The sequence below is a fragment of the Teleopsis dalmanni genome, chromosome 1 (assembly GCF_002237135.1).
Source record: "Teleopsis dalmanni isolate 2A chromosome 1, ASM223713v2, whole genome shotgun sequence".
Classification (NCBI taxonomy): domain Eukaryota; kingdom Metazoa; phylum Arthropoda; class Insecta; order Diptera; family Diopsidae; genus Teleopsis; species Teleopsis dalmanni.
In genome coordinates this window covers 158,984,256-159,010,741 of record NC_051846.1, presented here as the reverse complement: position 1 = coordinate 159,010,741, position 26,486 = coordinate 158,984,256, and the positions used below count along the sequence as shown (strand labels likewise).

General features: G+C 30.5%; 1 protein-coding gene across 1 annotated transcript in view; it reads left to right on the top strand.

Moving 5' to 3' along the window:
- Positions 1-26,486, top strand: part of LOC119669602 — a 247,041-nt gene that overhangs the window by 7,390 nt on the left and 213,165 nt on the right. The window contains exons 2-4 of the mRNA XM_038079572.1: positions 5,334-7,798; positions 7,886-9,148; positions 10,176-10,679. Coding sequence (XP_037935500.1) covers positions 5,338-7,798; positions 7,886-9,148; positions 10,176-10,679 — 4,228 coding nt within the window. The 5' untranslated portion in view covers positions 5,334-5,337. The remainder of the gene's footprint in view (positions 1-5,333; positions 7,799-7,885; positions 9,149-10,175; positions 10,680-26,486) is intronic.

The window sequence follows — 26,486 nt, the reverse complement described above, 5'->3', positions numbered from 1 at the left end:
TACTTCGCATACAAAAAATTGTAAAGTAATCTAAACTGAGAGTCATGGCAACAAATATCCTTTTATTATAAATGTCCTCGCATTATAAATGTCGTTCTATTATAAATATCCCATTTTTAATAAATATGCACTTATTATAAATATTCACTTCTCATAAATATCATCTTGGTAATACGATGTTTAAGTTGTCATACTAGAGAACATAATAATAATAAAAATACTTCCGTAAAGTATATTACTATTTCCTTCTTAATAACATTTTTTCACTAATTTATTTCAAATAAATTTAAATTAAAATTTTTTACTACGTGTTTATTTAAAGTGATGTATGTTTTATATTTTTCATTTAACCCTTGATTGAAATATATATTTTAATTAAAATAACAAAAACGTTTCCATAAAATTTCTGTTTTACAAATTTCTAAGTAGCAAAAAGCACTAAAAAAACAAAAAATGTTTGTTCCCAGTAAATACAACAACAAGTGGTATAAACCTGTAAGCTCTTTTTAAAGTGCAATTAACACCTTTGTAGCAGCACCACTGATAGCAGCAGTCATGGTAAAAACAACAACAACAACAACGACGACGACGACGACTACGATAACGCCACCAGTAACACAGCAAATGTAAGCAAATAAAAGTTAAAAACCTGCAGCGAAAACGTTTGCCATCGCACAAGCACGTTAACACTACAAAAACAAAAAAAACACAGCAGCAACAACAACAACAAGAAGAACAAGAGAAGCAACACAAGTGAAATAAAAAATAAAATAAATTTTAAAAGCCAAAAAGTCTTTTTCGCGCTTTTACGCACCCATCATTCAAAAGTAAATAAACACCGAACATTCTCACCCTTTACACTGCCATAAAACGCAGTCATCCTGCAAATGTTTTAAGCATGCAGGCTCATGTGTGTGTGGTTGACACACATTCAAACTCGAATACTCGTATTTTTATGCTCGAGTGTGTGCTCATGTTGTGTAGCTCAAAAGTGAAATTCTTTTTTTTTTTTTGTGTTTTCAAAAATATATTTTCAAAAAATGAAGAGAATACATATGTTGTACAAAAATTGTAAGGCAGCAAACAGACAAACAGACAAATAGACAGACAAACAGACAGACAGACAGAAATACAAACAGCACAGAGAAGAGAAACACACGTATTTCCGCTTCCGCTGCAACAGTTCGTAAAATTCTTTAACTTTTTTGTATGTATGTAGTGGTGGTGGTGGCGGTGGTATGTGTGTGCTAATAAAATTGCTCAGCATTTGTACTGTAGCACCACAGCATGCGTTTGTGTATAACGGGCGCACACACAAACACACAAACAGATTCCATCACTGGCAATAGCAGAAACGGAGTCAGGCATTAAAAAAATATTCGCGCCATTTTGAACGCATACAGGATACTTGGCTGTCGGTTTTACCGGAAATACTTGCTCAAACTTCGTTTATGTTTGTACTTTGTATGCTGTGGAATAAAAGAAATTTTTTGTTGCTATAAATAAATGGTGCAGAAAATTACAATAAAATTTTATTTCTGTTTGGCGGTAAAATAGCCAAAAAGCTCACAAAGCCAAGCAAATATATCTGTTTTTTGCTTTGGCAGCACTATCACATAAAAGTAGTTGATTTTACGTTAAGGTTTTGCTTTATTGAAAAATGGTTTTTATTCTTTGATAAATGTTATAAATTCATTATACTATACGTTATGTTTGTTAATTTGTAAATAATTAAGATTGAAATATGATTTATATTGTGATCACACAGCCAAATTTCCTTAATTTCATTCAAATGAAATTAAGTTAATTTCGAAGTGTTCATACTGCCCCAAATTAAGAAAAACATATGTTTTTTTTTATAAATCGCATGCTTAAAATTACAAATAGCAATTAAAAATCCAAACACCATTTGTATTTGAGAAATTTTAAAAGTTGATTTTTTTAAATATATGAAATAAGGTAGTTTTATTAGCTTTCAGGTATGTGGATTATTATTTTTCACTCTATTTTAAATTAATAACGGTTGAAATTTTTTCTCTATATTCAAATTTAAAAATTTGCACTACATTCAAATTATTTTCCCGGTTTTATCAAAGTCAACTGTGATTGACATTTATTTCAAAATAATTTAACTTTTCGTTATCTCAACTCATTATCGTTATCTCAACAATCTTTTGCCTAAAATGTATCTGATGCATAATGGCATTTCAAATTTCCCTTAATTTAAGCGTTCGTTTAAACGAAATTAATACTATATTGAGACATGCCAAATTTCTTTAATTTCGTTAAAATAAAATTAACTTAATTTGAAAAGGGTTCATACTGCTCTATGTTAAATTACCGGAATCATATGTTTTTTTGTTTACAAATCGAATGATAAAAATTATATGCTCAAAACACCATTTGTATCTGGGAAATATTAAAAGTCAATTGTTATAACTATAAAGGTTGGCATTCAGTGGTTTTATTAGCATTAGTGGATTTCAGGTGTGTGAATTACTATTTTTCACTCTATTTTAAATTAATAACAGTTACAGTTTTGCTCTATGTTGAAATTTAAAATTTTGCCCTACTTTCAAAATATTATCCCGGTTTTATCAAAGTCAGCTGTTTTAAAAAATCAATGTCACTTTTTCGTTATCTAAACTTATCTTTTGCTTAAAATTTATCTTTCACATAGTTGCATTTTTGACATTTCCCTTAATTTCAGCTTTCGTTTTCCTTTTTCTTAATTTCTTACCTCAAAACTGAATTTTGTATGGATAAAGCTATTTAATTTCGCTCAAACGAAGATGAAATTAAGATTTTTGCGAAATTAAGGTGTGTATGAACATAGTATTAAAAATAAATATACTGTTATATTATCTATTTGGAACTGCTGAAATGTTAATTTTATCACAATATTAAATTGTTAATATACATATATAATAATTATTGCTTCATATCACACTTAAGTAATTTTAGAGTAAGTTTTAACTAAGTTTGGTGTATAAATTCTTGCTGCTTTGCAGCACTATAATCAAATATTCAATTATATTAATAATATTATTGAAGAACTGCTGGATATTTAAAAACAAACTGCACATATTAGCAGTAATAATATTCATTTTTTCTGTTTACAAAGTATTGCCTAACAAAATAACAAAAATATAGATGCTTTCGTGGTCGAAGAATCGAAAAAAATCATATGGGAGAGGTGAAGTCTCCATTTTCAATATGGAAAATCATATTGTAGGAAAACTACATACTACTTTTAGTCAAAAAACTGTGAACGTTTTAAAACCTAATTATCCTTCTTATTAATTTTACATATTAATCCTTTTTTTATATCCTTCTTATTTATCCTTCTCATCTTTCTTTTTATATTTCGTCCTTCTAAAGAATATTAATAATTCTTTGCTTTAATTTTATAATTTTTAATTTTATTAATTTAAAATCATCATAGTCTTTTTCATGAATTTGATAACTCTGTCTCTGCCTTAATGAAATGTTTTCACTTACTTCCAATATTACATACTTCTTAAAATGTTAGAAAATGTCTGATAATAAGTACCAAAATTCCATCACTAAGTTAAGTATAAAAATACTTTATGAATGTGCATTATTTTCTAATCTCTTATCAGACAATATTTGTAACCTACTTCCTAAGTACCAAATACCAACTTTCACTGCTCAACCTAAGAATCTTGCTTCGTTGGATGGAATTCCTGTAGCAAATACAAAACTAAGCCAGGGAAATAGAGATAAAAATGGCAGAAAAAAATGGCGACATTTTTGAATAACTGTAACTTGTGGAAAATCTGTCTAACAAGTGGATAAAGTGCGCGAAACATGTCACCAACAGGGCGAAAGCATCAGTAAATACGGGCACATGACAAAGTACTAAGCTCACTTGTGGTTCACTTTTAGGACTCGGCAACCCACCAGGCGCTGAATGATATTTTAGGTCGATGTTTGCTCCATGTTTGTTTGTTTATTTACATGTGGAAATTTTTGTATGACTCTGCAAGAGATTTTGTCATTTTTTTCACATTCATTGTTATTGGGAAAAACGTATTATCCTACAGAATACACAAATATGCTTAGGATTTGTAGAGCTGTTCAAGTGTTGACAACTATACATGCACAAGTACGGATTTGTTTTTTTTTATCTGTTAGAGTTTAATGCCGTTTTGTGCTATTTTCATGATAAATACTTAATACTTTCACAATTTAACACAATGTGTTGCCTTAATTCTAGAACTAAAAAAAAGAAATTTGTGGTATTGATAAGTAGTTGACGTGTAATAGAAGTGTTTTTTTTTTAATTATAATAATAAATAACTTGATAACAAGTACACAGATGTAAGTTTAACTATCGCTTCTATTGGAGTATAGGGCGTTAACGTTTATTTCCCTCCAGCGCGTTCGATCGTGTACCATGCGTTCAATTTCTCGCCAGGTGCTCAAGCTTCTACTTTTGCATGTATCGAGCGGTATTTAAGTTGTTGTGGGACTTCCTTTTCTTCGAGTAATTAACTTTTTCATGTCCTCAATAGATACCTCAGAGTTGTGGATTTTGACCATTAGGGAAATTGCATTTGTTGCGCTGATTCTCATTATCTTAGTTTTATTGAAATTCATCTTGAGGCCGACTGCAGCTGTACTCCTGACCAGGACTAGTTTTCGTATTTTGGCTTGTAGTGTATGTATAGCAAAACAGATGTTTGCGTAGTATAAGTCACAGAGTTTTTCGTGTCATCACCAATGAATTCCTTGTGGACCTTCATTGTTTGTTATGATTATTACTTTATCTAGTACTGTGATGAAAAAGATAGTACACAGCCTTGACGGACGCAGTTCTTGGCATTAGTGTATAATTTCCCTTTTAGGCTTTTTCCCCTTTGCCTTTTCTTTTCTTTGAGCGGTTAAAACACCCGCTCAAAATCAATAAAAAGTAAATAAAATGAAGATTGCTATTCTACAGATTATTTATTATTATTATTTCCATACTTCATTAAGGAGCTTAAAGAGTATACAAAAGCTATCTACTGCTTTCTATTTTGTGCTATTGCTCTCAACTCGTTAAACGATTTGCCAGTCTCCTACTGAACTGTTCTTCTGGTTCACCTTTGCAGCATAAGCACAATCCTCATAACCCTTACGCAGTGTATGTCCAGATTCTACAGATTGGTCTGTCATTATTCGTAGAGTATTTATATGGTATACGCAAAAGCGGACCATTCGAAAACCGTTTTGTTTTCGTCTTAAAAATTGAAGTGTTAAATTTTTACAACTTGTCAAAAATAATTTAATATTATTAAATTTAATAATAAATATTTTTTTCTTTTCAGGGGGATGGGACCCAAAAAATGCGCTACAGCCGCTGAGCGACAGCATCGACCAAGTACAACAACACAAATTGCTAAAAAACGTCCTGGGAGTGCATCAAACTCTCCAGCATCAAGAAAAATAACAGCTACGCCTAAGAAGAATATCGGTCGTACACCTTCCCCAAAAAAAGGTCAACAACAATTGCAATTGAATAAGGAAAAAAGTAAATCTGATAAGGAATTAGAGGAAAAGCGAGGTACACGCACACCTTCAAGAGAAAAGTTGAAAAAAGTTACACAAAGCGTCGACGAGTCTTCAAAGCCGGTAATTGCAAGTTCTTCAGGCACTAACTCTAAAACTAAAGCTGATACAAAACAACCAGAAACAAAAAATGAAAAAAAGAAGGCAATTAGTAAAATGCTTAAAAGTCTTGATATCAAAATAAGTGGTTTCGATAATTTACTGCCGAAAGAGGAACGTATGAGTGATGGTCTAAAGTCATCCATTTCGGAAAATGTTAAGACTAAATCTCGAGCAGCTGCAGTTAAAGTTATAACAGGTTTAAGTCCTTTAAAGTTACATGAGAAGAAAGTGCGAGAAAAATTAAAAAAAATTCATAAGGTTTCACTAAAAGAAAAAACTAAAACTAAAACTAATATGAATACTCAAAAAGAATCTCAAGAAACTAAAAATTCTAAATCTGCCGAATCCAGTAAAAAAGAATCTCCAATGTCGGCTAATACGGCAGATACGAAAAAGAAGTTGGGTGCGAAGAATATGAAAACAAATAAATTAGAACAGGTCAAGAAGGCTGTTAGCAAAACAGAAGAAAGTCTAAACTTCAAGAAAGTATTGGATAAAAAATCAAATGTAACAAGAGAACTAAATGATCCAAAAAAGAAAGTCACTAAAGTAGCAACAAAAATTAATAAAAAGATTGATGAAACTAAATCGCAGAAGGAAGAACAGAAAGCTGAAAATTTAAGTCTAAAAGTAGAGGATAAATCATTAGCAAAAGCTGATGAAAAAGAAGATAAGTCTTCATCAAAAAGTGTTGATGTGGCGAAAACTAGTAATGAAAATAAGGAGAAATCTGACAACCATGCTAACAAAACTAAAACATTAGAAATGTCTCCTAAGAAGGGAGCATCGCCGAAAATTCTAAGTCCAAAGAATATAGGGAAGTGCAATATAAATAGCAAAGATATGGAAAAGGAAGAGGTATTAAGCATTGTGTTAGATTCAAACACAGAAGTGGTGCGTATGGATATTGAAGAGTTTCCAGAAAGGCTAGAAACAAAAAGCTTGTCAAAGCAAGTAGAACAGTGCAATGATAGTTCAGCAGAAAACACTAGTAGCGAAATTAAGGAAAAAGAAAAGTGCTCAGATAAAGGCAATACTACTACATCAGATAAAGATGGAAAAAAGAAGATGTGTCAATTCGATGATGAAAAACTTAGTAATAATAAAACTGAAACACGCATTAAGAAAAATGCAGATACTGATGATACAGCAAAAGTTGAGGGAGTTTCTAAAGTTGAAGAGACAGCTAGTACTATAAGTAAAACTGAATCCGCTTCATGCGAAAATAATCCTGAGAACAAAGATAAAACCCCAACTATTAAGAATAGATTTCAACATAAATTTAAAACTGATCACATAAACAAAATGAAAATATTGAAAACATTAAAAAAATCTAAAACAAATAATGAAACAGTACAAAAAATAGAAAATAAAGTAAAAAGTGAAACAAAAAGTGGAGAACTGAAAGATGTCTATGATTTCAATTCAGGTTCTGAAGAGGAAGATAATATAAAAATGGAATTACCTATTCTAAAAGATCTAAGAGACTTTTCTGATGATGATAATAAACCACTTAAAATGCATCTCAAGGAAGAAGTAACTAAAGCAGCTAAAACAGATAACACAAACAAAGATACATCCAGTATAAAAAATAAATCTGATACCAGTGAACTAAAAGATGAAATTGAAAGTTCAAAACCTAATAACAAGTCCCTAGAAACCGAAAAAAAGACTACTGAAACTAAAAAATCAAGTTTAAATCCTAAAACTAAAATTGTTCCAAAAAAATTGGAGCAAAAAATGAAAACAGTCACTAAAAAATCTGTGATTTCCGTAAAGAAAAAATCTGCTGTTATGAATAAGAAAGCTATTAAAAAAATTGGTAAAGGAGCAAAAAAAGCGATTTTAATAAAAAGTGCTTCCTCTGCACAAAGCAGTGACTCCGAAGATGAGAAGAAATTAATAACCTTTGGGCAAAAACGTCATCGTATGGCTTCCCTAAATGCTTTAGCTAAAGTACAATGCTTATATGAAAATGAATCTCGTACAGCTTATGAACTAGGTCTATCGAAAGCCACACAGTTGCCTCCAAAAATACGCACAGTTGATGGTACTGATGACGAAAAGGAAAAGGAAAAAGAGAAAGAAAAAGATAAGGATAAAGATAAAGAAAAAATTAAAGAAAAAGAAAAAGAAAAGGAGAAAGAGAAGGATAAATCAAAAGATAAACAAAAAGATAAGGAAAAGGAGAAACTTAAAGAGAAAGAGAAAGAAAAAATAAAAACAAAAACTGATGAAAAGTCAAAGAAGGATAATAAAACTGAACAGCCAACTAAGTCAAAACAAAATGAAAAAGAATCTGAAGATGAACCCGAAGTGGAACCGAAGCGTGCAATACGTACTGTAGCAGGCGGTCGTGGATTCGGTAAGCATTGGGAGTTTGATAGTGACAGTGAAAATGATGAATTTGAACGAATTAAATTAAAGAAAAAAAAATTGCAAAAGAAAGCACAAATTAAGAAAGAAATTGAAAAGGAGAAGAATATACAAAAAGAAAAAGAACAAAAAACTCAAGAAACGGACGATAACAAAGATAAAAAGGAAAAGGAGACAAAAAAAGAAACTATACGAGTTAAACGTAAATATACAAAAATTAAGAAACCCCTCAAGAAAATGATTAAATTACAAACAGGTACTTCCGACGATGGTAATTCCGAATCCAGTGAACATGAGCACAATACAAAGGAAAAAGAAAAAGATAAGGAGAAAGATAAGGATAAGGATAAGGATAAAAATAAAGAAGTTGAAAAAGATAAAATTAAACAAAATAAAAATAAAGTAGAAATAAAAAAACCGCCTAAAAAGAGAAAGCGTATTTTTAAAGAAGATCTCATAGGGGACTATAAAGGAATTCTAGCACGTAAGCGTATGGCTAGTTTAAATGCGAGTGCAATTGTTGCTGCCACATATGAAGTGGAGCGACATCTTGATAAAAATTTAGCCTATTGCAGCAGCTATGAGAGTTACGATGAAACTGATAAAACTACACATGCTAAAAAAACAAAAGAGACTGCAAAAGAAACTAAAAAGGCTTCCACTGCCATTGATGTCGGTACAAAAGATAGTGCTTCCGATTCAGTTAAGGATTTGAAGACTCATAATATAAATGAAGAAAGTAATGATTCAAAATATTCAAAGGAAACCAAAGAAACTAATACAGATACTACAACAACAGCTGGTTTTCGTGATTCTAGCAGCACAAAAGATGGCAAGGAATCTAGTCGTCCTACATCTTCGAGTGTGGTTATTGTGCAGGATACGGATGTTACCATAACGGGTGTTTATGTCAATTCTACGACTGGCTCAAGTCAAGAATCCTACTGCAAAATGCAATATAGAGTGCAATCTAGTGTTACTGAAGAACGTGTGCTTAGACCCAGTTCAGTTGAACCACCAAAATCATATACGCCATTAAGTGCGCTATCGAGTATGTTGCCGCCGGGTGCTAGTACTGGAAGCTCTCTCGGTGATGGTAAGTTAATATTATATTCTCGTTTTTTATCATATTGGATGTATTAAAGTGAATGCAAAGTATAAAGATGAGGGATATTAAATAAGTTGTCGATACTTTAATGAATAAACTATTGTGCACACCTTTGTATTTAGAATTTTAAATATCGAGGAAACGAACCAGCTCTTTCGGAGGAAGCTTTTGAAGGTCTGCATCCTTTAGTTGGTATGTAACTAGAATTGTGTGTCTCCTGTGACTTAGTGCTTCACAGTTTGTGATCAGATGTTCTTCGTCACAGCAGAATCTGCAAATACTTGTGCTGGATATACTTTTTTGTGTAGGTGTTTATTGCATGTGGAGTGGCCTGTAAGTGCACCAGATATTTACTTTTGACCTTTCTTGTTTATATTGAGTATGATGTTTGCTCTTTTGGCGTCAAAATTTAAAAATTTTTTGGAGTGATTTAGGTGATTTACGTTTTTTGTTGGATCCATTTGTTGGTCATATGATTTAAGTTCTTTTTATTGAAACCCAAAAAGTAGGTTGGACCGATAAATGGTTCTTCTGTCCGTTTTTTGGTTTAAAGGTCCGCCTTTTCATTGCCTTAGTTCCTTCATATCTGGACACCCAAAGCAGATAGATCTGGTTGTATATGGCCAGCTGATTGAGTACATTGCCACACTATATAAGCACTATTGATGTGAATGTGTGGCTTTTCAGGGCTTTGATGTTAGTAAAAGACAAGAAAAAAATTCTTTGGTTGGCCATAACTTCTTTTCTCAAAAATTTTTTGGCTTTCAAAAATCATGTTACCTAGTCCTAAAAATAAAAGTCCTTGCATAATTTAGAGGTAACGACAACTTAACTAATATCAAAAAAATATGTGTTTTTATTTAATTATACATACATTAGATGTATAAGTAGTAGTATAAGTAGTTATAAGTAGTTAATGCTAAGCAACGACAACTTAATTAATACCAAAAAATATGTGCTTTTTAATTTTATTATACATTAACTAAATGTTTTTTTTTCTATGGTTTTATTTCAGCTCATACATCACCTCCACCACCACCAACGGTCAGCGCCGGTGCTTTAAATGATCCAATTAGTGCAAGTATTTATCATGCTACCGAATTAGGCATACATACTGAGCACGCTCCACCTGACCATGGTGCTCCACCACCATCGTATGCAGCAGCTGTATATCATGCACATCACATGGCTCCAACAGCAGCCGGTTTGCATCATCACCAATACGCACATTCGCATACGCATCAATATCAACAGGCTAATGAACATGCTCTACATGGTCATGGACCACCTCCACCGCCACCACATCACTATCAGGCGCCACCACATTATCCACCACAACAGCCCCAACAAACAGGGCCTTCAACGCAACAAACCGCACCACATTCAACACTTTCCATGACAGCCGGCAGTGGCACAAGTGCATTCTGTGCACCTAACATACATCATCAACAGCAACAACAACAATCACTAACTGCAACACAGCAAAATCAACAAACGCAACAGCAACATGACTCAAGTGGTGAGTAATAACATTTATTGTTTATTATTAAGTATTAATGGATATTTTCCTTGTGCTGTCACTCATTGGGTGTTTCTGATTTAATGAGTGCATCTATCAGCGGTTGTGAAATATCCCCACAAACACATAAATACCTACAACCTGTGTGAATCCGTTTATTTAATATTACGCAAACCCCAACATAATTGTTATGAACAACGGACAATATTGTTTCGAACACAGCAAAGTTAACAGCAACAGCAATAGCAGCAGCAACATCGACATTTGTGTAAACGTTGTGCTTTATAATTGAAATGTCGACACTAAAATAACAACGACTACGAGTATACACTCTGTTCGCATCTCCCTTGCCCCCAAAACTTGTTGGCATATGCTCCAATTTTAATACTCTTAGGGGACATTGCCAACAATAACACCAACTACAACTACAACAACAATAGCAATAACAACTACAAAAACAACAGTAATAGTAAGAACAATATTATATATGCAAGCCAACATGAACATTTCAAAAGGCTCATGGCTCATGGCTGTTGGTTAGGTCCTTTTTGCTTTATTTTGTTGGTTTGTTGAATTTAATCGTTCACTTCATCAGGTTGCCTCATGTTTAATATTTAATTGGAATTTCAAGTTAAATTGTGCAGTCGTTGTGCCCTATTACTGTCACACTACTACACTACTACACTACTACACTACTATGCCGTCGTACCCCTTCTTTTTAATCCTGATTCCTCCTGTATGCGGAGCAACTGTGGTCGTTGTCATTTGGCCTCAAATTTATGGTAATTTATGGTTGCATGCGATTTTGTAAAATTGTAGTATTAAGGTGACCCTGACTGCAACTTTGGTTAGCTAAGGGTGCAATTCATTTTGTATTAGCATAAGCACTAATTTGGGAGTTTTACTGGATTATTTACGACCTAACCAAGTTGTTCCAAATAATAAAAAAGTAAGAGTTAATAAAATCTCAGCTGAAAGTCGACACAAAAATATATAATCGTAGATCAATATAGTTTTTTAAAGAATTATTTCGATAATATAAACGTTTGAATATTATCATAGTAGGACTTACTATGTTTGCAATATGTCTCCTCTCTTTTATCAAGTTATCTTCAATAGAATTTGCTGTTTAAGTGTATATTTTTAATATTTCTTGCGTTAAGGTGCCCATATATGACAATTTAAAAGATCAGAAATCAATTTAAAATTGACGAGTTTAGAGGTTTCGAAAAATAGTGCACTACAACAACAAAAAATGTTAATGTTGATTTTTTTTGCCAAGAGTGACGCGTCTTTTGACGAAAAGAAACTATTTAAAAGTTAGACGGATTCGAATAGCAATCCTTTGTTTGCTATTCGACAATCCTATAATCCTATACAATCCTGGTGCTTGCAGTCCAAAGAAATTATATACGGAGTATAAACTAATTCAGAAATTCGAATATTTCCTAAGACTACTGATGATGAATACTTGGCAATAATCGAAACAGCGTTTTATGGTCAGCAGAATTTCAATAAATTAAATAAATTTTTGTCCTTGTCTTTTTTTTGTTGTTCGAATCCGTCTAACAAAAATTCTTTTTATATTTATTATGTTGAGGCTAGTTGAGTAAGTGCACCTGAGCACTTTTATTCTCTATTAACTGCGAGTTTTCTTCAAAACCCCTCTTTGCGCCTTGACTGAATTATTGTTTATCACTTCATCAGACTAACCAATAATTGACCTCAGATCTGCATAACTCCCCGGGGAGCCTGTAACCATTCTGAGATTTGATAACGCGGTGTTAGTAAGTCTGTCAGACCATAGATCTATTTCGAGTATTGCCAAATACTCTTCATCAATGAAGAATTTATAAATCAATAAAGTTTGTTTAAGCGAAGTTAGAAATAGTACTGGACAGTTTAGTTGATTCAATTGTTTGTAAGTTCCGAATGAATAATTTCAATTATTTATTTATAATAAATTTTGATTCGCCCAGTAGTAACATATGGCTGCGACACATGAACATGAACTGAAACTGAAGCAAGCAAGATTTTTGAAAGGAAAATACTTAGAATAATTTTTGGCCCCGTGAAAGAAAACGGGATGTATCGCATAAGATATAAACACAAGCTAGAACGGCTAGCTGAAGATGATACAATCAACAAATTTATGAAAAAACAGTGATTAAGATGGGTTGGACATGTGATAATAATGCCGGATATGAGAGTATCGTCACGGATGATGATGATGATTTGTTTATAATCTGCATATAACTTTATATAAAAACCCCTTAATATATATTTATGGGTGGAATATACTTTAATATACTTTAATAGCATCGTCAGACACTACGCCTAAAGATCTAAACAGTTTCAGGTCCATGTTGTGCAGAAAGTCATGGACACGTCAAAATGGTCGCTTTTTGGTCATAACCAAAATGGATGTTGTGTAGAGAGCCTTATCAGTATTATCAATTTTGTATTTTTACTACTACTTTTGTACTTTTTGGTTGTGCCTAAAGTCTTGTTAGAGTGAACAAATTTATACAAAGCCTAGTCACCATGACCAAATCTAAACCAACATTTTTTATTTTCTTTTACTTTTAGTGAAAAAAATTCTTGTATACATATGGTATTTGATTTGTAAAGTCTAGTAATAACATCCATTTCGCATAAAACTTCTTAAAAAGGTGTTCTACAAAATTTTGACACTGTGGAAAACTTTTTTATGGGTATTTATGTTATCTTTTCATGCAAAATTAATGTGAGTACTAGGCTTAATATAAATAAAATAGTAGGATAATATCTTATTAATATTATCAAGTGGCTTTAGTACTACCACTTAAGTGTATGATATATTTTTCTTTCGAAATTCCTAAACACTGTAAATTTGTTTTAGTTGACTTATGTACCTTCTTTAATCTTTTTGAACTATTAAATTATTTAAACTTATAAATCTATATTAAAACAATATTACTTGTAAAAAAAAAATTGAAAAAATCCTTGTTAGAAACTTGTAAGAAACACATTCAATCTTGCAACAATTTTATATTCAACTTAAAAACTTTTTAAAACTTCTTTAAAAACTCGATTATAGCTGCTTTTATTCCTTAATATTGAAAAGTTTTATTCAAGCCAATTATTAACTTAGAGATACAAAAACTTTACGTATTATAATCGAATGCTTCATCGAAGTAAAATTGAAAACTTGCACATTTTAATTATATGACTGACGTCCATTGTGCAGATAATCATTTTAGCACGTATTAAAACGATTCCAGACAGGATGCGTGAACTCCATAAATAGTTTTATAGAAAAAGGTGGATTAGAAAACTTGACTTCGTCGGACTATTCGAGAAAATGACATTTAGTAATAATAACTTTTTTTTGCTAATTGCTTAGTATATCAGGAATATTAAATAAATATATTTCATACGAAATTGAAACATTTAAAACAATGAAACTTAATTTAGTATTTATGTTTTGATAAATTCGTTTGTAGTTTATTTCCTATTTTAGAATTTTACTTAATTAAAAAAGTCGGCTCCTCAACACCTGCAATGTGTCATCGTTGCCTAGGCGGGACTACATACCTCAATATGCCACAATTGCGCTTTGTTGTTCATTTGTATGCAGCGACGATATTAGCTATTCAATAAAGATCCCACAGAGCTGCTAAACAAAATGACTGTTCAATATGGCGTCGCAAGTGTTGCCAACTTAACGATTTTTTTTTGTGTTTTATTTTTGTTTAGGTGTTGAGGTGAGAGTTTGTTGAGGAACAAAGTTTGTCGTTTAGTATTTCACGTTGAAGTTTAATTCTTAATTAAAATTTGTTTTGCTCTTAGTTTCGCTTGGTTTTAGTTTTGTGCTGCGATATTGAGTTTTGAAATAATTCCCAATGTTTCATTTACGAAAAGTTTATGGATATTCGAGTAAATAAATATTGTTACATATAAATATATATTTATGGTATTTTAAATTCAATATTAATATACATTTTGCAGTCGAAAGCCATTGAAAAATTATTGTTTCAGAATTGAATTACAGGTATGTTACTTTCATGAAATAAGTTTGTGTTAAAGTTAAAAATAACTCTTCTTCCATTAATAATGATGGTTATGGTTATAGGATAACCAATAAACAATAACTTTTTGACAGAATTCGACCTTATCCATCAACATAATTTGATAAACACAGGCAGATACAAAGACATCAGATCCATCATATTATAAAGCCCCGTAAAGCCCCGTATTTAGTGTGACTTAAAATTGTCCACAGATAAAATAGAGTAAAGGTGCTGATTCACCAACTCAGACATCTGAATATCAATCAATAATAATTCTTTAAAAATAATACTTCTCTAAAATTTCGTTACCTCTCTTGTCTTAAAATATGTCTCAATTTCGACGATTGGTTTTTCATCTGAGACAAATCTTTGGTCTTAAAATATGCCTCAATTTCGAGAATTGGTTTTTCATCTGAGACAAAGGTTTGGTCTTAAAATAAGCCTCTATTTCGACGTTTGGTTTTTCATCTGAGACAAATCTATTTCTCAGTAGCATTTTTTTTAAGACTACGAACAGATAATAATGGATTGGAGCCAAATCTTCCGAATACAAAGGGTGTGAAAGCAATTTAAAGTGAAATTCTTGGAATTTGGTCATTGTCTTGTAGTTACAGTTGGTCATTGTAGTTACAGACTTTATACCTATTGTATAGGTTAAAATGAAACAGTTGGGCTAAAATCTCAAATTTTTTAAATTTTTACAACCAAATTTAAATGGGTTTGACATATGTGACACAACTAGACACTGCAAAAGTATTCCCTTTACTTATTGGTAAGAGAATATTTCATTTATCAGAATCTTAACATTCATTTAATAAAAAAAATTGGTTAATTTAGTACAAAATACGTAGAAAGTATAATTACGCGTTCCAATGAACTTATTGTAAATCCTATGGACAATATCCGCTCAACAGAGTTGATATAGTTGTAGATTTTATGTCTTCTATATAATTTTTAGATTTTATGTCTTAATTTTTGAAACATCATTCAAGCGAATATATAATCTCCCGTCTTCCTGTCTTCTATTTAATCGTTTTATACAAAAAGATTTCAAGAAATATTTTCCTTATACTATTCGAATTCTAAGTTCTTTCAGATATTTCAAATGTTCTTAAAATTCTTATAAAATCCTTATTGATTAAATCATACGCTTTGAAATCACTTACGATATCCTTATGACCAAAAATTCATAACCAAGAAAAATATTGAACTGTGTTGATATATCTCTTAAGAATTCATCATAACATAAATTTATATATAAATTACACTACACTAAACTCCAGGACTTTTATCAAATGTTTCCTGTATACTAGTGAAAGGTTCCATTTTTTAGATCTTTTAGATGTTTTAAATGTTTTTGGGGTTTTATAATAACCTGATTAACTAGGTTATTAAATTTAAAATTGCCTGAATATTCTCTTGACAGAAATTCAGAGAAAAAGAATTTTGAGCTGCGCCGATATCTCTTTAAAAAATACACACACAACTTACAGACTCTAATGTAACTTAACTTTTTATATTATTTTGTATATATACATTTCTAGTCAGTACATTGCTCACTTGAAAGTAAGTTGTAACTTTCTTAATTGTAACAAAATCTATAATGCAATACAATGTAATGATCAGAAAGATCTGCAGTATTTATTTAAGTTGTGTCCAGTGAACATTTGAATAGTGAACATCTCTGTATAGTGAACACTTAAATTTTTACATGGAGTACTCTAAATAGTTAACAAAATTTTCGTTTGACTATCTATTTACTCGTTACTCTTTTTATTTTAGAAAACCAAATTTGAAACCGATCTAGAAAATCATTTTCAGATGCTGAGTTTACTATAGAATCTGATGATGACAATTAAAGCTAAGTATACTTTAATTGTATATTGCTAAGTATACGCTTCTGAAAGTTTAGATAAAAGTATCATTTGACCTAGGTCAATACTACTGATTTTACTGGTATACTAGCACTACGAAGTCTCCTTGAAAAAGCGGTTCTAAAGTTAATTTCTGCACTCAAGCAGCAACCATCTATTCCCGAACTCTTTAAGTAACCATATATATGTACATTTCTATTATCCTACAAACTTATTCTAATAATCTATTGTATTTAAATACACAAAAGTTATGATCTAGGTGTCAATAATTACTTTCACGAGCAATATGACCTAGAAACAATAAGGACAATCTTCAAAACCCGCGGCGAGCTCCTACGATTGTGCTACGTACCGCATGAAAGTCTAGACACGCTGTGCACGATATGCAACCTTCAATTGAAAGGCGATGTTATACACTTAGTAGGTGAATGCCCAATTTTTAAAGAACATAGATTGCTGTACTTCGGTAAACCCGCGCTCGATGTCAATGAAACCATACGGTTACTGAATGGCCCCAACTGGAGATTGTTAACGGCATTTATTAAAACTATATTTAAATATAGGCAAAATATTATTAATGAAGACTTTTAAATTAACTTATATAAAATCTATTATTTTTGTTAAAGTAATTTAATTTAATTTTTATGTTGTATTGAGCTCATAAGCAAGAATACCTATTTAATATTTATAAAAATTGGATTAATTAGTTATTAGTTAATTAGCTATTAGATTAATCTAAACTTCCGGCAGACGGCTAAAATGCCATAGCTGTAAGCTTTATGTATATTTATTATAATTATATGTATTATAATTATTATATAACTTCGATGTAATATAATAACTTTAAAATGAAGTGAAAATAAAGCTACTACTACTACTACTACTACTACTACACAAAAGTGTTTTTGAGACAAAAAATATTAACTCAATATTTTATAGTGAACAACCTGGCTACTATGAACAGACCTTCCAATAATTAGTTGACTATATCCAGATATGACTGTATATGCAAAATACATATTAATATATAAACAAAATTAAATTCCTATAAAATCAAACTTTGTAATAAAGTATTTAATATATTTATTTATTTAAATTATTAATTGAAACATTCAAGCAATTTAATAAATTTACAAGCGCGAAACAATTTAATGATAGTGTGCAAGACCATTAATAAATTTCAGAAATACCAAAAGTAATTTGTAAAACGAGCAATCTTTTCCTGTTTGCAGTAATCAAAAATCCCTAAGGTAAAATCAATTTGAATTACTTTATACCCATTTTACAGCGAGGGGTATTCCTAGCTCAGTGCTCAGTACCCATCCTACTTTTCCTCCGCATGACTGGCAGCTAAGTTCACTATTTTCACTCGTCATTTCATTGTAATTCTAGTACTCGTCATCATCCTCAACACCGTCATCCTCGTCGTCATCCTTGTCGTCAGCTTCGTCGTCGTCGTCGTCGTCATCGTTATTGTCTTTTCTGTTTTTTACATAATAAAATGTAAAAAGGGAAAAAAATTTTTTTGAAAAATAAAATTTATCTTAAAATTTTTATCAAAACGTACACCTACATCGGCGGGTATGTCCCACTGTTGTTGCCTTCTGCTATCCCTCTTTGCTTTAATTACAACAAGTAAAAATTGCTGCGCTCAAAGTGAAGCCCAGAGTAGGCGCAAAACTGAAAATGCAGCCTACTTAATGTACGTATGAGTACCTTTGCATACTTTTTAGCGGATTTTTTTTATTCTTTTTTTCACAATGTCCTCGTTATTTAACATTCCTTCATTTTATGTTGAACAGTTGAACATATTTACTTGTGTGATTGTGTGTGTGTAAGTGCTCTACTATATCTTTGAATCTATAAAATTCGCTGTGCAAAGGTAAACGACATTAATGCAGGTTGGTTAGTAGGTAGTATGGAAAGTTGTAGGCGTTAGTCGCGTAATGTGACTTTTTGGGGCAGACAAAATCCAAAATAATATAAAAAAATCTAAATATTTTTTACCCAAAAGTGTGTTTCGCACATTAAAACTGAATTTTTTATAAATTCATACACGTTTTTCTTAACTTTTATTTAAAGTAATGCTTGTACTTTAATTTTAATAAAGTCGAAAATGTTTAATGAAAATAAAAATTTATCCTTCAACCGCTATGAAAGGGGAGATTATAAAATAAGGGTATTTTTAGTGGTGTTGACATTATTTCTTCAACACATAAAAGGTTGAAGTTTGTTTCAATAAGAAATCATTCTTACTTAATCTACCCGATATTTTAATTTTTGCACCAAACAGTTTTTGAAAGAAATGTGTTCATATAATATTTAACCATTGCTAAGTCCAGCAGGTGATTTTAGAATATACTAATTAATAACTATGAGTATGTTAATATATATATAATTTTCTCCTTTTCGCTTTGATAACTATTGTATCTTGTGCAGCCCTGCAGAAAGAGAGTACGAATAGTTCCAAGATAACGCACGTCTATCGTAAAAGGCAACTATGTTACTTCCAGTAGGCAACACCCGATACTATTTGGGGTATAAAAAGCAGTGAGTGAGTTTCACTTGCGGCACCTGACCGGAGGTTGAAATCTTGTACCACGGGAGTTAGGGCTCACAGCTTTGTCTGTTTTGACCAATAGAAGTTGCCTGCTTTAATAGTAGCATCGTGGCGGATAAGAGGCGACTGAAATCTAGTAGGCACTACTCGATGCTGTTTGAAGTATAAATACTATTGAGTGAGTTTCACTGTTGCCACCTGACCGGAGATGTAAATCTGATACCACGTGCGTTTGGGCTCACAGCCACGACTGTCTTGGCCAATAGACATGGGCTTCTTTTAATGAAGTATCGTGGTTGCATCCTTTCATCCCTTCGTATCGTGGCGTCCCTTCCAAAAAGAAAATTACAACCAAACGTATACCTTTAATTTAAAGCAACGGAATTCCTTGTAATTATAATGGAGCGGTTTTTAGGCGCAATATTTTGATACGTATGTGAATAGATTCGTAGTGTCCAGCTTTAACGACAGGTAATCAAGTTAAAAAACGATGGATTTTGTATTTTTACTCTACTTTACTCTACTCTACTGAGTGACTCATCCATGGCCAAATTCAGTAACTTTTTTCAGCGAGTTTCATCAGTAGTTTATTGCCGCCAATTAATTGAGTACTTTTATATCGTTGGTTACCTGGTTCTTTCGCCAAAGATGCGGATGTCCTCTACCACGTTTTTCACCAGCGGGTACAAAATCAAACACCTTTTTCGACGGAGCATTCTCTTTCATTTATTTATCTCATAAGCGTATAGGGTTTAGTCATATTTGTTATACAAAATCCACACAAAAACCAATTGTAAGACTTACGAGATAAGCATGTACTTATCTTACTACTGACTTAGTAAATGCTGCTTTAAAAAATTCCAATATGATAAAGTTTTGACAAACACAAAGAGAAAATAAAGCTGCGAATCAAAATAAATTTCAAAAAAAAAAGACAAAAAAAACTGTCTAGAAATATATAGAAGTAAACAACTTTATTATTTATCATCTAAAATAGATTTTATTTAATAAATTTAAAATAGAAATTGGCGAAAATTCTATAATTTTGTTTATTATTTTTTTTTTTGCTTTTTCTTTTGTGTCACTGTTCGCTAAGTTTGTAAGTTAAAGTGTAAATACTTAAACTTATCTTAAGCGATTATTGCTGATTCACATAAGGTGAAGTTTAAAAATGCTATTAGATTGCATAGACCTATTACGTCTTGAAAGTGATAGCTACTTTTATATATTTATATATTTATAAAATATATATTTTCAGTTATTATTTTTTGTCTTCAAAATCAAATCAATTTAATTTACTTGGATAAGTAAAAACAAACCTTAATAATTTATAATTATTTAATTATTATTCATATGATTAGTATTAGAATTTTATATTTTTAAGCTTATTAAGTAATAATACCCCATTTAATAAATTTTTATGATATAAATTAGAGTTTAATTTCACTTGGAATCGTAATTACTCATGTAATTAAAATAGTCAAATAAAAACATCCTTAAACCCCATGGCTAAGTTTGTTCTTACTTTTGTGTTATACTTCGATTTTTTTTTATTACTTTAAATCCTCTTATAGCTTCCAGTGACAGATTTTGCACTTATTATCCTTTACTTATCATTTTTGTCTTTAATACATAAGAAAAAAAATACTACATTCTATGCAATCAACGCTTTATTGAAAAATATTTTCTACTTATGTCGGATTAAGATTTTTATATTTCGCATATACTTTTTCGATTTTTTTTTAATTTTCTTGTTTTTCCTTTTAATATTCATTTTTCTATGCTTTAATAAAAATTCTTTTTTAATTTAAAATTTTTCTATTATATATACAAGTATTTACAAATTTTTTAATATGTATGTATATTTATTTGGAATTAAAGTTTAATATTCACATATTAGAAATTTCGAATAGAAAATGTATTTGTTTAACTGAGGATTTGTAGGTTATGGTTGCAACAGAATTTCCTCTTTTGTTCAAGTATATACAAATATGTGTCTCGTTTTTTTTTTATCATACACCCCCGGATATAAAGGACGCTATGTTTTTGGTATCTATTTTTGAGAATTCACAAAACTCGTTAATTCCTTGAATTTTAGTCTAATAAGATTTAACTATTTTCGCAGAAAGTGTTCAATTTTTTTTCATTTTCTTTCTTTATAAAATTATTTCTTAAAAAGGGACTTCGGCTCAGGAACAGGAATTTTCGCGTCAGTTGCAGATATAAAACACTTCGTAGGTTACCTAATGAAGCCACGGTTTTTCAGACTTATTTTTAGCAATTACGGAGATATGTCGACTAATTTCAAATTACATCAAAAATAGATGTAGTGTTCCTATTTTCCCATTTTTATTGACAATCAAACGACAATTAAAGGTCTTTATTAATATTCCTTTATCATAAAATCAAAGCTAGTTAAAGAGTGTAGAGTGGGAACTGAAGAGCTATATCGGATAGTTGATATCAAAGGAACATAGTTTCCTGGGCATTTCTTTTAATACTCACTGTAAAAGTTGTGGAAGCTCACAAGAAAAAGAAACAATCATTTTCTCTGTAAATGCCCGGATTGGGCCTCCACAAGTAATACGTTTTTATGAAAGTATTTTTTCTAAAACTGTTATATCTGTTATATTACCTAATGGATCAAGTTTTTGTCAACTTTTTAAATTTTTAGGTTTCACTGTAAAAATTGTGGAAAGTTACAAGTACTTTTTAGGAAAGCACTTTTTTGACAGTTTGTCAGTTCGGTAAGGACGAAAGATCTGTTGTAAGAACTAAATTCAACAGAATTGATTTAATTTTTGTTTTCCTAAAAATATTCAAAAAAAAATTAAAAAAAATTAAAAAAAAAAAATTTAAAAAAAAAAATTAGAAAAAATAATACAACCAAAAAAGCAAAAAAAAAAATTAAAAAAACAAAAAAAAAATAAAAATATAAGAATAAAAAAAATATAACGAAAAACAAAACCAAAAAAAAGAGTCTGATGAGACCGCTATTATAAAAGTTTATTTATTGTTCGATTTAATCATTGATAAAAGTTATAACCCAATGTAGAAAAATTGCTAATATGGAGAGCGGAAAGATATCCGCTCTCTCACTGCAACTAACCAGCCAGAATAAGTCAAGAAATAGCTATAATTGGTTAACTGAGTCCTTTATTTATAAATGTACCTGTAGAAGTATACTCCTAAAAGTAGTAAAATTCGAAACTTCTTCTTATTCTTATTTTAATTATACACATAAAAATTTTTTTTATAAAGAGGTTTTTAGAACAGTAGTAAACTACAACAAAAATTCATTTTATATTATTTTTATTAATTGAATTTTTGGGTGACAATACAGCTATTTGGATTATTGCCAAATACCCATCATCAGTGGTCTTAGAAATAATTCTTGTATTTAATTATTCGTAAATAATTTTTTGGAGACTGCAAGTACCAGGAATCGAACTCGTGTCCTGCCAAATTTGTAGCTCAGAGCCAGCGCACCTTAATCAACTGACCGAAAGCCGTATTTGACTTTTATGTTTGCATATTTTTCTGAAGTTTTGTTACTCCATAATTAGTATATGTAATTATCTTATATAAAGCGATTTAATTGGGTGTGATTGAATATAGTATCACATCAGCACATTTTTTTCCTTCTCCGTAATCAGCTGATTCCAATCAATTTCTTCACACACGTGACTGATAAGGACTTTTTTCTTTTTACAATAATTATAAAATTTTATTAATTTTAAAAACACTTTAACATTATCGCATCATTTATCTAAACTCGTTCAAAGAGCAACTCAATTATTAATGTCCTATTAAATTGTATCTTCTTTCGTTATGCTTATTATAAAATTTATACTCGTACGCATTAAAATTATGTTTAAAATTAATGATGCAATTATTACAGTTCATTAAAAAGTTTATGGTACTCCCCTTCAAAGCGCGTACAAAGCAACAGTGAAACAGGAATCAAGTTTATGTCATAAAACATCATAAAGGCAGTAAATTAAAAGCAATTAATGCATGCAACTACAATGCTTTTGCTGCTGCTGCTTACCTTTGAATATACCATACCATATATCGTATATGTATATGTGTGTTTATGTGTGAAGTAAACATATACGTTTATTGGAATAATGAAAAGCAATGCAGCCATTTAAAGGCTTGACCTTGGCCTCTATACTGTTATTGTATTTTTATTTTTTTTTGCTCTAGTTGTATTCGGTCGTACTCGTATGCATAATCTTATATGTTTTCAAGGATTTTAATATGCTTTTAAAATATCACATTCCTGACTGACTGACGTATAAAGGGTGTTTTTACAAGCGTGTGCAATGCTAACACCAAAAATATAAATATTAAGAGCAATAACAACAACAAGATATATTTTTCTTATTGGTGTAACAACACCAGCACCAACAACAACAGTGACAGTAGCGCACAAAGCTTTACGCCTTGTTGGCTTAATATGTTCATGCTGTTGCCGTTTGTTGTTGTAGTTATGTTCATTTAATGCTTTGCTACTCATGTTAAACCATAAAAATTCTGGTAATAAAACACTCATTTATGTATGTCAGACTTTATCGTGCCCATTGTCGTCATATCCCATAATATCTTCTATAATTTTATTGTTTTTTCCTTGTTAGTTGTTGTTGTCTTTTGGGTTTTGTTGTTTTTGTGTTTGGTTTTTTTTTGGTGTGCAACGTAGAACTTGCGTATATTTAGTATTATTACAATTTTTTGGCACAAGTGTGTGGTAAAGGATATTTTCTGAAATTACGGGGGTGACGTGCCGTGTCAATATGTGTGTTAAATAAAAGTCTAACCGTTTTTTTTTTGTGCGTATTGTGTGTGTGTATTATTTGTGTTGTGTATTATGTGAATTTCCCCGGCATTGTACAATTTATTCAATTATTTATTTATTACTTAATGACATATGCATATGAACGCAAGTGTAAACGTTTAACTGAAGTTTTTGTTTTGTTGAAAATATGTTTACGGATTTATTAGCTGGCTGTTGTGTTTATTGTTATTATTGTTTATTTTGTGTTTTATTTTTAGTTAGTAATATTTTTTTTATTTTTATAATATCTCATAACCAAACCAGTTGCGGAATTTTATTTCCCTTTTGCGGTAGCAGTTGATTTATATATTTTGATGTGTATTTATTTATTATTTTTTTTTTTCAGTTATTATAAATGGCACCCACCACTGTGTACTGCTTTTTGTTTATTGTATTTTATAACAATTTCTGCATAATTATCTCGATTTAATGGTCAATAATGTGTTAACAATTTACCGTTATTTATATTTATACATATCCACGCATATACATACATACACATGTATACGGAATGCAATTGGTCGGTCAGGTGTCGATTATTTAATGGTTTTTATAAAAAAAAGTACTTTATTGATTAAAATTTGTTTATTTATTACTGTTTGTTGAAATTATATCGCTCATTGTTCTGTCATTAAATGATAAAATGAAATTAATATGTGCAACACAATGCTAAGCTAAATTGTTTATACAGTAAAATACAATAAAAGTTAAATATCGAGGGGAATAATTTAAAAAGGTCAGAAATTACATAAATAATTCATTTAATTGGATATTTAAGGTTATAAAAGGATAATTATAAGTTAAATATTGTACATTACGCCAAAAAAGTAGTAATAAAATTGAATATATGTAAAGTAGTTGGTAATTGGTTGGGTAGCACGAGTAATAAGCTGTCAGAATTTCTTTTTTTTTGGTTTTGGAGTCAGAACAAAAAGCGACAGTCGAAACGTGTGATTGAATAATTTAAATCAGTTGCAACATAATTAAATATTACAATTAATAATTTGAAATAATTATTAGAAGTGTCATTTTTGGGTTAACAATAAAATGGATGTTGGTACGTATATACTGTTAAAATTCGTCTGTTGGTTGGTTATAGTGGCAGGTCAGCAGATATCTATTCGCCGTTCATAATAAGCAATTTTTCGCTGTTTTACTAGCACATTTTAGAAAAGAAATCTAAAGATATAGTAACACAAAAACTTAATCCAGCAAGTCCCTGCTGATGAATGGTCTGACAAATAGTTGGGAAGAGTGTTTTCCTAAATCGTTTTTCTTTTGGAGGTCAGAGTCGAGCATTTACAAAGGAAGTGCTTAATTTTTAAATATTTTGTTTTCGCTGCGCATTATCTGCTTTACGCTCTAGAGTTAAACATTTTCCACACTCTGCGAAATCGTCAAAAGCATTGCTGTTGCTATTGTGGAATGAGGTGATGTGTCCCATTCATTCATTTTAAAAATATTTTATGAAAGAGAGTAATAGAAAAATAATCTCTAGCTTTTATAAATACACTCAAACTTCCATAACTCGAAGTATCATTTTGCAAAAAATAGTTTCGACTTATGTAGATTTCGAGTTAGAGAAAATCTTTTTTTATTTATTTTTATTTTATTTTTGAAAGAAACTAGAATTACATTTTAAGATATTAATTTATTTGCAATCAAATAAAGCACATAAGTTGTAGTAAAATGAAATATTCAGAAATTAGGGTTTGGGATTTTAATTTTTTTCTTATTTTTCAGTAAAAAGAGATTCCAATTTATTCAAAGTCTTATAGTGATTATCAGTTGTAGTTTGTTTGCAAATAAAAATTAAGAATTTTAAGTCAGTCTCATTGTCAAGCTTAATATAATATAATAGTTAAGAGTAGCATTGGAAGTTATTTTATTTGCTTTAATCCACGCAACCAGCGACTGGCATTTGCACAAAGAAGCAATAGAAGAAAGAAAAAATTTAACATTTGGTTTGGAAAAAGGGATTTCCCCTAACACCTAAATGAATTCATACTTAAAACAAAAATGCGACTTATAGAACACACTTTCCCATATTCCTATTGGCGCATGATAATATATTTATTGCAGTTATAGAGAAATTCGATTTGTATAAATTCGAGTTATGGAAGTTTGCCTGTACTTAATATTAAAAAATTTTTTTTTGAAAAATGTTAAAAACTATTAAACTATAACTATTAAACTATAATTTAATAGTTTTAATAGTAATATTTTTTAAATAGTTTCATCCTTGCGAAGCAGAAAGATAAGCCAATTATCAGTAATAAAAAAGTAAATACAAAACATATTTAGTAACAAAATAAAATAGAGAAAATAATATATTTTTAATTTTCTTATTTCTCGAAAACGCAAATAACGTGTCACTCCCAACGCTTCTGCTGGCATCAAACAATTGCGTACTAAGATTTTATTAGCGTTCTCAGTGTAGCATTTAATTATTAGCATAAAGAATTTTTTTTTTTTTTGCGTTTT